Below are 14,815 nucleotides of genomic sequence, written 5' to 3'. Positions count from 1 at the left end.
CATCATCAATAAATTGTTCTTGACAACTTATATGATATATCTATTGCATTTTGCGAGAAAGAAATGACAGAATATTTAAGAAGAAATTTCCATCTATTGAAGCTATTGCCCAATAGGTCATCCAAATGTGTAAGGGAGAAGGTTGCCTCTGAAGCTCGACTCGAAATTGAGTTCTTGTTGTTTTACTTCTCGTTTGACATTGACAGAGTTTGTATAGGCATTTTCCTTTCTGAATCTAGTTTCTTTTTATCTAATTGGGGTTTCAAATGATGTACATCTTTGTCCAAATTGCGGTATTGACACTTATATAAAAAAAAATTATTATTATTATTATTATTATACGCTCAACGTGCGTGTAAAAGGAAATTAAAAGGATCCGTGCTTATGTTGGGCTTAAAATGCCACGACCATAGAGACAAAATAAATTAGGCATCTATCTATCTATCTTCTTATGGAGAAGAAAGGCCCATAATTAATGGTGGATTGTGGGCTCACTGCTTCCAAGAACTTTGGGTTTTGAACCACAGGAAAAAAAAAAAAAGTAGATAACCAACCCATGCTCATCTTTAGACCTAAAACAAGAAAAAGATGCCCATCTCATCTCAATATATATGTATATGTATGTATATATGCCTATATCTTGTGGGATAAATTTAAGTAATCATCCACACCCAATTGTCATTGAAATATTCTGTGTGTCCATGTCTCTTCTGGGAAAAAAAAAAAAGTAAAGAGCTGACAACATGTACAAGGAAGAAAATATTTACAACATCGTGATGGCACGTGCAGTATATATATATAACCTTAAGTTATCTATAGTTGGATTGGAGATCCTCCTCCTGCTAAATGAGGAAACCTCGTCCGACAGTGAATATATAGGACATCGTATCTCGTTCGGGTAATAGTAGAGACTTTCATATACAATTCCTAGGCTGGCTTATAGTAGTCAACGAACATGCACGATGATCCATTTTGATCAGAAGATGCCAATAATGAGCTATGTATGCTACTGCTCTGGGCATTTATCCCATTCCATCAGCTTTGAGTTTAGGCCCGTCCTCATGGATTTTGCCGTTTCTTTTGACTTTTTTTTTTTTTCTCTTTCTTGGGTTAGGATTATTTGAGCAGGCACTAGACAGTATCTCACATATATGTTCTTTCAATCCCATCCTGTACTTCGAAAAATTTTCATCAAAAAAAAAATCCAGTACTTCGAAAAGGACGAGGGAGGTGTTTCACGTTTCCATCCGACAAATTCATAGTCACACGTGGAAAATTTTTAATGTCCTTTGGTCAAATTTGTTGAGAGATATTGTTCAACGCAAAAAAATTAAAGAGAAATTCAAGGATTTTATAAGTGATTGGGTGCCGCAACTTATCAACTCGAGTTTTTTTGTTGGAGATATGCTCAATCACTTATAAGCCCAATAGTATTTTACAAAATTCGTCTCTTAATTTCTAACGATTGTTGAATCAATAAGACGTTTACTACTTTTATATTGACTAGTTTTTTTTCTCGTGTTTCACATGGTTTATTTTCAAAAGATACTTATTTATTTTTATAAGGTTTAATTTTAATGGTTATGCAAAATAAGTCTAATTAATATGATTGATTTGAAGATTATATACTTTTTTTTATAATAATTATGAATTTTACAAATATTTTAAATTAGTCATTAGAATTGACAGCTATAAGAATATGTTTCTAGAAGTAAGTTGATGTACATAAAATTGTAGATTGATGAAAAGTTTCTCTCCGAATCTCCTCTAAACTTCTCTTCAATTTGCATATAATACTCGAATCACTTTGAATAGTTTTTCTCTGAAATATTTTATTTGACTTTAGTAGTAGTGTTTGTTTTGAAAGAATTCATTTATCATATAAAAAATTCTAATTATCTATGTAAAATATACTTATACTAATTATTTGGTAGATATACATACTTCTACTTATCCTGTAAATTTTTTTATATTTATAATTAATTATGTATATATTGAAATGTATAATTATATTTTTATGAATTTAGTAATAATTCTTTATTTTAGAATTTATTTACCCATGCAAAATGTGCTTATATTAATTAATTGAGTAAATACTAGATATTACCTATGCAAAACATATGTGATTATGTTTATATGAATTAATTGTAAAAATACTTACATTAATTTAATTTAAAATATTTAATATTTTGATCATGAATATTACTTAATTTACTATGCTACCCCCATTTATTATTAGCTTGTATTCGAGTTTATATATATAGATATAGATAGACAAATTGTGAAATCTCAAGACAATGCCTCTTGATGGCCAAATGAACAATCTTCATTAACCTCCCCAAACGAACCCCAAGTAGATACAACTAAATTATTGACTAATATTATATCATCACTTCCCATCGGGAGCGCATAGGGAAGGGAAGAATCACGGTGAGTCGAACCACAAGAAGTCCAAAAAACTCGACTCTACCATATAATTGCCCGTGCTCAATATCGGGGGGGACGCCAATCATCCACGTTGGGTGCTTATGATTTAGAGATTTAAAGGAGCTGCGTGTGGAAAAAGGTAAAGTGAGTATTTTGAAAATATGCATCTTCTTTCTAGGCATTGACCCTATTAATTTCAGCTACTTATGAGTCATATCGACACATGCAATCGAATTAGATAAACATGCTGATGATAAAAGCATGCTGTGATGATTGATTATGTTATGACAACCGGAAAATATCACACGTTAAAAGAGGGGGCCAAAAAATGGGTCAAGACTGATAGTTAAGTGATACTTATTGCCCGACCCCGGCGGCCACTATCGATCCATAAGTTTCATATATATATATATATATATATATATATATCGAAAATTGTCCGTGACAATCGGGATAGTTGATCCATTCCGGGAGTAAACTCTAGCTGGGTGGTAAAATATCTGCAGTCGCTGTCATAGTTAATACAAGCCATTAGTTAAGGACTATCCTTTTTATGATACAACACGTTTTGAAATTGTAAAAAACAAAAAAACAAAAAACGTCTCGAAAATCCAACCAACACTTGAAGTACTTTCTAATTATGATAAACCGATGTCCGAGTCAAGATTAGTCATGAAATCTCATTTAATAAACCGAAAACAACATTCATTTGAGCCCAAAAAGTGTATTTTTGAAAAGAAAAATGAGAGAAAATTTTTTAAAAAGAAAATGGAGAGGAAATTTGTGAATGAGGGAAGTCGTTGTATGAGTAGGAGCAGGGGCAGGGGATGACTTTATTGTACGCGAGTCGCGTCATGTGCACCTTTTTCCCAGCCGACACGCGGGCCTCATCTCCATTCCCATCAGACGGACCCAATTATGCTGGTGGTGCGACCCCAGTGCGCCTTGTTTCACTGGAAGACTTGTGTTTCGTTTGGATTCAATCTTATTTTAATTTAATTTTACTCATAATAAAATAAAATAATTCATATAAAATTAAAGGATAGATTTAATTTATATCACTCTTTTTCAAAATCAAAATCACATAATTCATACAAAGTCAAAGGATGTGCCACATATATAATCATTTATATCACTCATTTACAAAATTAAAATTTAATTTTAAAATGTTACTTACAAACCAAATGTACCATTATTCTCTCCATATCATTTGCCAATTTATGTAGGAAAAAAATTAAAAGGAATTTCAGCAAAAAAAAATAATTTGAATTCCGGATTATATTATTTTAGTATAAAAATAAAAATATTAGGAAGAAAGGTAGAAGATGGAGAGAAAATATATAGTCGCATGCTTTTTGTGTCGTCGTATGTATATGCTAATGATATGGTAATTGAAAGTTTGATGAGCAAATTTTTCGCCGGGAGGGATGGGAAAATTTATCTACTATTTCATCAATCGATAAAGCATGTTTACGTAGAGAATATGACATTAAATTACGTAAGATTAATAATTAATTTTTACAACTAAATTCGTTTATATCGACTAAAGAAACTCATTTAATGAACAAAGTTAATATCGGTCGATAGACATATAATTTATATTCGGATAAAAGGGGCCGCTATTCCGGATTATTGAATCAATAGTGTAAGGCAATCTAATCTATGTATTTGGTATGACATAAATCTGATCTGATATATCTAAAAATATTTCCTTCACTTATAATCATCAATTATAGGTGACTAATAAATAAGGTCGTCCACTTCTTTGAGAGCAGGAGGGTCTCCAATGGTCAAGTCATCCCAGACATTTCCACTGCAAATTTGGTGGTAGAAAAGACTTTTCAACCTAGAAACACTAATAATTGCTTTAATATGTTCTAAACGTTCTTCTTAATCTTATGTTTGTTTTTATCCTTTTTTTTTTCACCCTTTATTTTATAAGCAAAAAGCATTTGGTAAATGCCAATCCAGTGCTATGAGTGTCTTACAAGTTCTGTCTGATCCATATGAGTTTGACTGCCATCAGCAATTGCACTTGTGAGTCTCGCTAAGGGCTACACATGCCAGCTGCGAAGATTCGAACTAATGGTTCCAGGTACTTCATGCGAGACATACACGACTTCCTGCAGATTACTTTAACCTGCATAACTTGAATTTGATATTATATTTATTTCGATCGTATCTTTGCCAACTCCGTACCCGCAACGGTTTATAGCAATCGATCGAGTAAAATATTTTAAAGTTATTTCGCGAGTCATGCTATTTTTATGCGATCGTATTTTGATTAATTATTATGTTGCGTTTGGTTTCAACGTAAGATTTTAAAATCAGATTTTGATTTTGAAAAAGAGTGGTATAAATAGGGGCCTACCTTTTGATTTGTATGAGTTATTTTATTTTATTATGAAAAAAAGTGGTATAAAGGAGACCCACTCTTTGACTTTATATGAATTATTTTGTTTTATTATGAATAAAATTAAGTTAAAATTGTGATTTTAAAATCACATTTACAAACCAAACAAATCATTAACTTTTTTGTTCTATTTCTCATCCCCAAATAGATTAAAAAAAACAAGAAATGAAAGAAAGACAAAACAGATGGCGTTAAAGGAATTTGGATGTTTTTATATCAAAAAGGAAAAGGATTTCGTAGACGTTACTAGGGTGGTCGCTAACATGGACAGGTATGGTAACGTTTCTCGTACTGGGAATTTTTTCTCTACAACACGACAGTACGAACTTGTCTGTACGCCCCCTCCTGCCAGCCACGTGTACGGCGCTGATATAGACATGACCCCTCCCCGAAGTCTTCTTCCAAGTCTCCCCATTCCGCTGGAACGAATGTCTAATTATCATCTAGTCCCGAAACTTTTGCAGTTTTCTGAACTGGTTCAAATGCTACTGGTTTGTTTAGTAAAGCCCTCGCTCTATCCTCGCCTAAATTTGTAATCATAAATCTCTAGAAACGTAAAAAAGATGCATCTTTGAACTTCAAGCGAAATTCACATTTTGATTCGATTCCCGTCCGACGTCAAATATCATTTTCTTTCTAATATTTCCCATAATGCTCGAGAAAAAGGATACTTATTAGATATCTATATTATCGGATTCGATCGTGTAACTTCAGATATCATACTTTTAGAATTTAAAAAAAATTAATAATTTGAATTAACTTCATCAAAAGTAGTGTTATTCTCTTTAGGAAAAAATTAAAAACAAGAAAATCGTGAAGCAGAATTTTTATCATAGATAAGATCATAACTAAAGTGCTTGAGATATCCGTGACGATTCTTAACTCAAAAGTCGCTGCCACACAAGATATCTACATATTTTAAAGATTTGATTTCTAAGCGAGATTTCAAGATTGAAAGCCATTCGAGTACTTTTTTTTTTAACTACAAATTCCATTAGTACTGTCTTGATAAAAGTGTAGAGTCGGGAAATTTATTGCACGAGAAAATGTATTTTAGTGGGCGACGACCAGAAAATAGGATATTCTTATTAATTCTTTTGGGAGTAAAAACCTGAACTTAGAAAACCGCGGGGTCAGTCGCATGCCTCCACAAAAATTGTGTAATCGTACCGGCCCTTTGCTTATAGAAGCGGCAAAGATAACTGCTCGCACAGAGCTTCTCTTTTCTCACTCTCTCTCTCACCCTCACACACAATCTTCTCTCTCTAACTCTCGCAGCATTTGGAGCTGACAATCAGTCACAAGGAAGAGATCTCCGGAATGGAAGTAAGGAATGATCCAGAGTGACGCCATTCTCGGACCCCTTTGAACTCCATCACAGAAGCCTCGTTGCAGCTGGTGACTGTTCTTGTCCGACATTTGAAAGAACTCGTGAATGGAGCCCGATGTTTCCCTCACTGTTCATGCTTGGTCATGTGGTTGTCGGTCGAGTGTACTTGCTTTGTTAACTTGGATCGAAAGCCCAGCGAGCTGCCGAAGCTGTGCGTTTTAGCTCATTCGATGGTCTCTGCCTCCTTTCATTCTTGTCCCCATCCCATTCGGTAGTGTCTACCGGTCTGCCCTGCCGAAAAACGCCGAGAATGTCCCTTTCCTAGCTGCGCATTCCTCCGGGCTGTGATGCTTCGCTGAGTGGCCTTTTAATTGCAGTGTTGCATCAATGAATGCCTGTTCTTGAGGAGAAGGGTCTGCTTTGTTTAGTCGGTCAGGTAAATCACAAAGGGAAAATTGGCGAGAAAGTTCTAAGAAATTGTTCTGTCGTTCATTTTCGAGGGAAATTTGCATTTTCTTTTTTTTGGTTGATTTATGGTTTCTGAGTGGTGATAGTGATGCTATTGTCCATTGGGTTTCTGCTATTGAGAAAAAGGCAGTAGTTTGCCTGGTTAGTAAAGTTTTCATGCAAATTGAGAGGGACAGGAAAGGGGAAATTTATCCGAAGTACCCTTTTGTGTGGCCTTACCATTTTTTATGCTTCCGGGTCTCATGGAGTTGTTATTGCAATATTGTTGAATGAGGTGTCTGTTATTGGGGTTGTTAAGTGATTTATCTGAAAGTGGAAAGGGTAGATGATGAGGGAAGTTCTTGGAGATTGATTTTTTGATTCGCGAAAGATGACTAGGCGAAAGATACATTGGAGCAAACTCTATTCATTCTCTTGCATCCCTCATCGGAGAGAACCGAGGCACGACCAAGTCGGGCAGAGAGGGTACTCTCGGGTAGTGCACTGTAACGATCCCGATAACCCTGAAGCTGTCCAGTTAAACTACAGGGGAAATTATGTGTCCACCACGAAGTATACGGCTACTAATTTCATCCCCAAGTCCCTGTTCGAGCAGTTCAGGAGGGTTGCAAACGTATATTTTCTGGTCGTGGCTTGCGTCTCCTTTAGCCCTTTGGCTCCTTACACTGCTCTCAGTGTTCTTGCACCTTTGATTGTTGTGATTGGAGCTACAATGGCAAAGGAAGCTGTGGAGGACTGGAGAAGAAGAAAGCAGGTAATAGAGAGTCATTTTCAGTCTTGAAATTATTTGAACAGTCCTTTACTCGAAAATTTACATATGATCATACATGAGGAAAGTGCAGGAAATTGTTTATTGCTGATGATTAAAGGGATAGGGCTGAATTGGCTGGAAAAGTTAGCGCAGTTTGCTTTTTATTGTTCTTCTTAGCTGAAGGGGAAATCAGAATCTGAGCAATGTGTTTGCAGCAAATATGTAGTTATGAGTTATGCTTGTTATGCTGTACTCTTTTCTCGTGAAAGATGATTTTTTCAGCATCTCTTATTAGTTATCTGCTAATGCTTGCTTCTTACTAGTATCTATCAAGAATGGTGCGCTCTGAATTATCGAATCAATTTTTTTATGGATTTTGGCTTGATCGTGGTCAAATGCTGAAACCTGACGCTTAGTCTGACGAAGTAAAATAGTGAGATCTGGAACTAAATGTGAACCATTTCTACAAGTTTTGAATTACGATAACTTCGTGAAGAGGCTTTTGGAATCATCTAACTGAAACATCCGTTTTTCTTTTTGTAGGACATAGAGTCGAACAACAGGGAGGCTGAAGTGTATGGTAAAGACCACTGTTTCCATGAGACGAGGTGGAAGAAACTCCATGTAGGGGATCTTGTGAGGGTTCACAAGGACGAGTATTTTCCTGCTGATCTATTTTTAATTTCCTCAAGCTATGAGGATGGAATCTGTTATGTTGAGACGATGAACCTTGATGGAGAGATGAACTTGAAGCTAAAGCAATCATTGGAGGTCACGTCCTCTATTTGTGATGAGAGCTCTCTAAAAGAGTTTAAGGCTGTGATCCGGTGTGAGGACCCAAATGAGAATTTATATTCTTTTGTCGGAAATCTGCATTATGGTGGAAAAGAGTACTCTCTCTCTCTGAAGCAGATTCTATTACGAGATTCAAAGCTCAAGAACACTGACTATATCCATGGAGTGGTTGTTTTCACAGGGCATGATACTAAAGTGATGCAGAATTCCACAGACCCACCATCCAAGAGGAGCAAGATTGAGAGGAGGATGGATAAGATAATCTACATCCTGTTTACCACACTAATTACAATATCTTTTGTGGGTTCCTTCTTTTTCGGGATAGAGACTAGGAAAGATTTGTCAGATGGGAAGTACAGGAGATGGTACCTTCGCCCGGACGATACTACGGTGTTCTATGACCCTGGGAGGGCCCCATTAGCAGCCTTTTTCCACTTCCTCACGGGGCTCATGCTTTATGGTTATCTGATCCCAATATCCTTATATGTTTCGATCGAGATTGTGAAGGTTCTGCAAAGCATATTCATAAATCAAGACATGGACATGTATCATGCAGAGACAGACAGGCCAGCACGTGCTCGAACTTCTAATTTAAATGAGGAACTTGGTCAAATTGACACTATCCTTTCTGACAAAACTGGGACACTGACTTGCAACTCCATGGAGTTTGTCAAGTGTTCTATTGCCGGTGTTGCATATGGCCGCGGAGAGACACAGGTGGAGAGGGAAATTGCAGGGAGAAAGAAGGAGCCTGCCGCTGAGTCCAGCGAAATCTCATCTGGTGAAAGCAGTGATGATAAAGATGTTGATACCAGTTATCCTTCTGGGAGGCACATTAAGGGCTTCAACTTCCATGATAAACGAATCATGAACGGGCGGTGGGTCAATGAGCCGAACCATGATGTCATACAGAAGTTCTTTTGGGTACTGGCAATATGCCACACGGTGATTCCTGACGTGGACCAGGAGTCGGGCGAGATACACTATGAAGCTGAATCCCCTGATGAAGCGTCTTTTGTGATCGCAGCGAGAGAGCTCGGGTTTGAGTTTTTCGAGAGGAAGCAGACTACCATATCATTGCATGAGTTAGATTTCGAGAGTGGCACAAAAGTTGACAGGTAAACTCCTCTTTCTTAATTTACGTAACATAGAATACTGTTTCTTTTTATTATTATTGCTTATTAAACTTTTTGAAACTAGAGGTCAATTTGGTTGTGGAAGCTGTTTGCAATTTTTTTTTTCCTCGTCTTGGAAAGTTATAGAGTATATGTTAGATTGCATTCCAGTAGGGATCCCACATGTCTTGTGAGGTGTAATTTGACACCTTTTATTCTTTAGTTTTCTTATTGTTCAACGAAATGTAGAGATTAAAAGTTCTGTCAGTTTTCAAGAACCAAAGTAGCAGCCGATGCAATGTGCAATTGCACAAAAAAGTTCATTTAAACTGATTTGTTAAGGTCCGCATCTATTTCGTCTACCTGGCCCTTTCGATTAAATGATGCTGCTTTTAGTTTTCACTATTTAATCCCTCCTCTTGCAGAAACTATGAACTTCTTCATATTCTTGAGTTCAGCGGCTCGCGTAAAAGAATGTCGGTCATCGTTAGGAGCGAAGAAGGTCGATTGCTGCTCCTTTCCAAGGGTGCAGACAGGTAAGTTTCAAGTCAGTGTATGACTTAAGATTTATCTGATTCTTAAGAAGTAGGAAATATTTCCAAATTCTCCCATTTTTCTCTTTCAGACATGCAGCATGTCTTTTCAACTGCACTCCAGAAAACTTTCCGTTCTTCCCCAAAATTTTCTTTGTTTTTTGAGACAAGAAATATATCCCTATTTGCATGCTGATGTTTAAAGTTTTTATGTTCTGTATAAATCAGTGTAATGTTGGAGAGGCTTTCAAAGGAGGGCAGAAGTTTCTTGGCCGAGACTAGGGATCACATCAACAAGTATTCTGAAGCGGGCCTTCGAACTCTTGTTATTGCATACCGTGAGCTTGGGGAAGATGAGTATAGGATATGGGAGGACGAGTTTGTAAAGGCCAAAACCGCAGTGTCCGCAGACCGAGATGCTCTGATTGATGCAGCCGCAGACAAGATCGAGAGGGACTTGAACCTTCTTGGCGCTACAGCTGTTGAGGACAAGCTGCAGGAGGGGGTAAATATCTCTTTCCTGGTATATCTATATGTCTGGCGGAGTTGTGATGGTTATTCGAGTTATAGTTTTCATAACCGAGCGGATGTCAAACCGGGTGAAATATTGTATTCATGGGTCAACCTAGGGTTCAATGGGTACAACTGGATCGCAAAAATGATACAAAAAAATTATTTTATTATAAATTCAAGAAAAGAGTGACTGGTTCAAAGTGAGAATTAGCTGGGAAATGTACTCTTCCGAGATCCAGTTTGATCGGCTGGGTACCAAAAAATGATCTGGAGTTAATGTTGATATCTCAATGCCAGGTGCCTGAATGTATGGAAAAACTTTCAGAGGGCGGGATTAAGATATGGGTGTTGACTGGGGACAAGTTGGAAACCGCTGTTAATATTGGGTAAGCCATTTTCTCTTTGGTGGGGGTAAGATTCCATTTTCTACATCAGGCATCCCTGCAGACTGATCGTATTCACTTCTTGCAGCTATGCCTGTAAATTATTACGAAAAGGAATGAGACTGATCACAATCACTCTAGACTCACCGGAGATTGAAGCTCTTGAGAAACAGGGGGATAGAGATGCCCTCGCAAAGGTAGAAGATTTGCAGTTTATGCCACGTGAGGAATTCTTGTATTTTTCTTGTTAACCTGTAAGAGTCGGTTAAAATCTTAGGCTTCACTGGAGAGCGTGAGGAAACAAATACATGAAGGGAAGTCTCTATCAGCCAAGGAGAAGACTGGGTCATTTGGTCTGATAATTGATGGCAGGTCCCTAAACTTTGCTCTCAAGAAAGATTTGGAGGACTCCTTTCTCGACCTTGCTGTTAAGTGTGCTTCTGTTATATGCTGTCGGTCTTCGCCCAAACAGAAAGCTCTTGTAAGTATTGCGTCTCACTGTTCTCTTGTCCCGATATTGTTATGTCCTAATTTCTCTGCAATGCTTATGATCTGATAGATATATAGGAGAAATGCAGGTCACGAGAATGGTAAAGGTGAAAATTGGTAGAACAACATTATCAATTGGAGATGGTGCAAATGATGTCAGCATGCTTCAAGAAGCTGATATAGGAGTCGGGATTAGCGGCGTGGAAGGAATGCAGGTGCGTTCAATTTCATCTGCCTTTTCTTTTTCTCTTGCATTTTCTTTACATAGATGATGAAGGCTCCATGGACAACCAATCCTAGGGTCCATCGACTCCCCGTTATCCCATGGATCCCAGGGATTGTGGTGAATTTTCCTCTGCTTGTTGAGGATGCAAGAACTCGGATTTATTAGGCAAAATTTTCCATTTGTCTCTCTTTTCAGTGATTTTTCCTTGTCAAATCTTTTCGGGGATTATTCATCTGATCGTGGACCTTTGATGGCACTTTACAGGCAGTCATGGCGAGTGATTTTGCGATAGCCCAATTCCGATTTCTTGAGCGTCTTCTTCTGGTCCATGGTCATTGGTGTTACAGGCGAATATCTATGATGGTAAAGTCAGAGAGCAATTTAATATTTCTTCTACTAATTTGGAGTTTATAGGTAAGATATTTAATTGACGGCTGTTGTCCTTTTGTGATGTAGATTTGCTATTTCTTCTACAAGAACATTACATTTGGGTTCACTCTGTTCTGGTTTGAGGCCTACGCTTCATTCTCCGGCCAGCCTGCTTACAACGACTGGTACATGTCCTTCTATAATGTATTCTTCACTTCACTCCCTGTTATCGCTCTTGGAGTTTTCGATCAGGACGTTTCTGCCCGACTGTGCCTAAAGGTAAGTTGTTATGCTTAGATATTTGGCGAGACCATTTGTTTCCGAAATAAACGATTTCCATAGTTTTCAGAACTGGGCCACGCTGCATACTGGCTGAGCTATGCATATGTGCGTCCATTGGTTCAATCAGGGTCTAGCGGGTCTGACCAGGTTAAATTGGTGAAAAAAAAAAAAAATTAACAGTCACTTTTAAAATATGAATGCAATTGGATTGTTCTGGCAAAGAAAAACCGGTTCAACGGGTCATGGCCAGACGTCAGATCAGCCTGTGCGGTCCATCAGCTAGTCCAGTCTGTTTATAAATTTGGCGACTCTGTTTTCGTGGGTGCAGTATCCTTTGCTATACCAGGAGGGAATGCAAAACGTCCTCTTCAACTGGCCCCGGATTCTCGGGTGGATGTCCAATGGTGTTGGAAGCTCCATCATCATCTTCTTCTGCACAACCAACGCAATCATTGGGCAGGCGTTCCGGCCTGAAGGGCAGTTGGCTGACTATGAGATCCTCGGGGTCACGATGTACACCTGCGTAGTCTGGGCAGTGAACTGCCAGATGGCCCTCTCCATAAACTACTTCACCTGGATCCAGCATGTTTTCATCTGGGGAAGCATCGTTTTCTGGTACCTTTTTTTGGTAGTGTATGGCTTCCTCACCCCGACCATATCGACGACCGCTTACATGGTCTTCGTGGAGGCCTGTGCCCCCAGCTTGCTCTACTGGCTCTCAACCCTCCTGGTGGTCGTCTCCACCCTGTTGCCTTATTTCTCCTACCGGGCCTTCCAGACTCGTTTCCATCCCATGCCCCATGATATTATACAGAGGAAGAGGTCAGAGGATTCCAACAACGACAACGAGAACTCAGGGGAGTTGCCTGTGCGGGTCAAAAACAAGCTCAAGCATCTGAAGGAAAACTTGGGACATAAGAAATCGGGATAATTTGCCGGAGCCTGTGTACATTAACCGTGTAAAAGCTTATTGAGTAATGCATGAACTAGGCATTGGTTTTTAAATGTACGTGCTTCTCTCGGGCCTCGGAGAAGAAGCGGGGTTATATACTCTGCTTCTATAATGTGTCCAGAGGTTTCGGCCTAGTTCGGTGATATGATGTTGATATACAAAATGCTGGCTTCTCTTACTAATTTCTACCTCTCATTATGGAGCTCGTGTAGTGTTGGAATATGGAGCAGGGTCACGGTTTCTCGGATCGACAATCCTCTCTAGAGAGAGAAATTATAGTGGTAAGGATGGACGCTATCGGATCCCATTTGGTATACCAGAATAGAACGGAATAAAATGAAACGGAGATTCCATTCATTTCATTTTTTTTTTGTATGCGCACTTTTCTTTTTTTCTTATACTATATGGAGATATTCTCATGGGTTAAAAAAAGCATTCCAATCAACATGAGATGGTTCAAGTGGTTCAATGTTGGTTTCGGATTCGAGTTCTCATAAATGTACAAAATTCATGCTGAGAGAGTTTTACCTCTTAGTGGCTCGATCTTTCTTAATTGGATTAGTCATGATTCAATTAGGCTTTCAGATATCAAGATTTACAAAAAAAAAAAAAAGCATTCCATTTAAAGGACATTTTTTATTTAACTTGAAGGATATTTTCTATTTAACTTGATAGAATGATATTTTCTTTTAAAAGCTTTACAAAATACTTATTCCATCATTTTTGCCAGGTTTATATATATATATATATATATATATATATATATTTTTAAAAAAATATAATATATAAAATGATAGCATGTAATATTAGTTCATCTAATTAAATATAATTCTTAATATTCTCTACTTTTCTTTCAATATAAGTACATTTTATTATACGAAATTCATTTCATTCTTTTCCATTACAATTTTACATCCCAAACAATTCTAAGATTTTGCACACGCGTAAACAAGTTGATTAGCAATAAGACATGAATAATATGCTTAATTGTTAATTTCATTCGTCATTCATGTAAAAGTGAAATGAATACTGCAACTTCTGAGAAATTTCATTATTTCATGATTTCAAGATAAGATTTTCATCGTTGTCCTAAAGCACCCGACGATTTATTCTCGGTCGTCGACTATGTAAGCACTCAGTAACTTTTCCACTTTTAAGGAGATATCATATTCTCTTCCTCGTTATTTGTTTGGCTCACCTTTGACGCTTTCGGCAGCCTATTGCTTTTCCTTGTTATCCACGACAGGTTTGTTTAGTTTTACAGTTGAGTTGAATTTTAATTTTAATTGAATTGTAATGATTGTGTTATTGAATTATAAGAAAAAATGTGAAAAAATAATGAATAGTTGAGAGAATTTAGTATTAAAAATTGAATTGAGTATAATGGAGGTATATATGAATTAATGTATGAGTCTCACTTTTTTTACTTTGAAGAATTGATTTTTGTTGTGTAGTGAGTAGAGTTAAAATTGGAGTTAAAATTTTAAAATTCGATTGCGAAACCAAACGGAGTACTCCTCTCTTACACCTCTCTAGAAAAACAGAAGAGTCCTCGATAATTTTCCCCGGCGATCTTCTCTTGCATTGCACTCGATCCAATCTCGGTCACCTGCAGAGCACAAGATATTTTTTGCTCGAGGTTTTAAGGGATTCACACAAAAACTTCGTCACCACGAAAGAGTTGGGCGTGTAATGGAATGTGTGGTAGGATATTGTCACATGTAACTAGACAAGTTGGTCTATTAATTAATCAATTAGAAGGATCCTCT

The 14,815-nt window shown here is 37.4% G+C and overlaps 1 protein-coding gene across 2 annotated transcripts; it reads left to right on the top strand.

Moving 5' to 3' along the window:
- Positions 1–6,051: 6,051 nt before the first annotated feature.
- Positions 6,052–13,360, top strand: LOC116195914 (probable phospholipid-transporting ATPase 8). 2 transcript variants are annotated; one of them, XM_031525342.1, is made up of 11 exons: positions 6,052–7,392; positions 7,933–9,302; positions 9,725–9,835; positions 10,061–10,337; positions 10,643–10,731; positions 10,817–10,925; positions 11,006–11,209; positions 11,307–11,432; positions 11,708–11,806; positions 11,900–11,997; positions 12,423–12,924. In XM_031525342.1, exons 1-11 carry the CDS (start codon positions 7,009–7,011, stop codon positions 12,619–12,621), a joined length of 3,066 nt encoding a protein of 1,021 aa, XP_031381202.1. In that variant the 5' UTR covers positions 6,052–7,008; the 3' UTR covers positions 12,622–12,924. The 2 variants fall into 2 exon arrangements, with proteins under 2 accessions (XP_031381202.1, XP_031381201.1); XM_031525341.1 differs by having other exon boundaries at positions 6,054–7,392; positions 11,900–12,091; positions 12,423–13,360.
- The last annotated feature ends 1,455 nt before the right edge of the window (positions 13,361–14,815 follow it).

This window comes from Punica granatum, chromosome 2 (assembly GCF_007655135.1).
Source record: "Punica granatum isolate Tunisia-2019 chromosome 2, ASM765513v2, whole genome shotgun sequence".
In the NCBI taxonomy this organism is placed as follows: domain Eukaryota; kingdom Viridiplantae; phylum Streptophyta; class Magnoliopsida; order Myrtales; family Lythraceae; genus Punica; species Punica granatum.
Note: the sequence above shows the minus strand (reverse complement) of the source record. Positions and strands in the feature narration are given on the sequence as shown.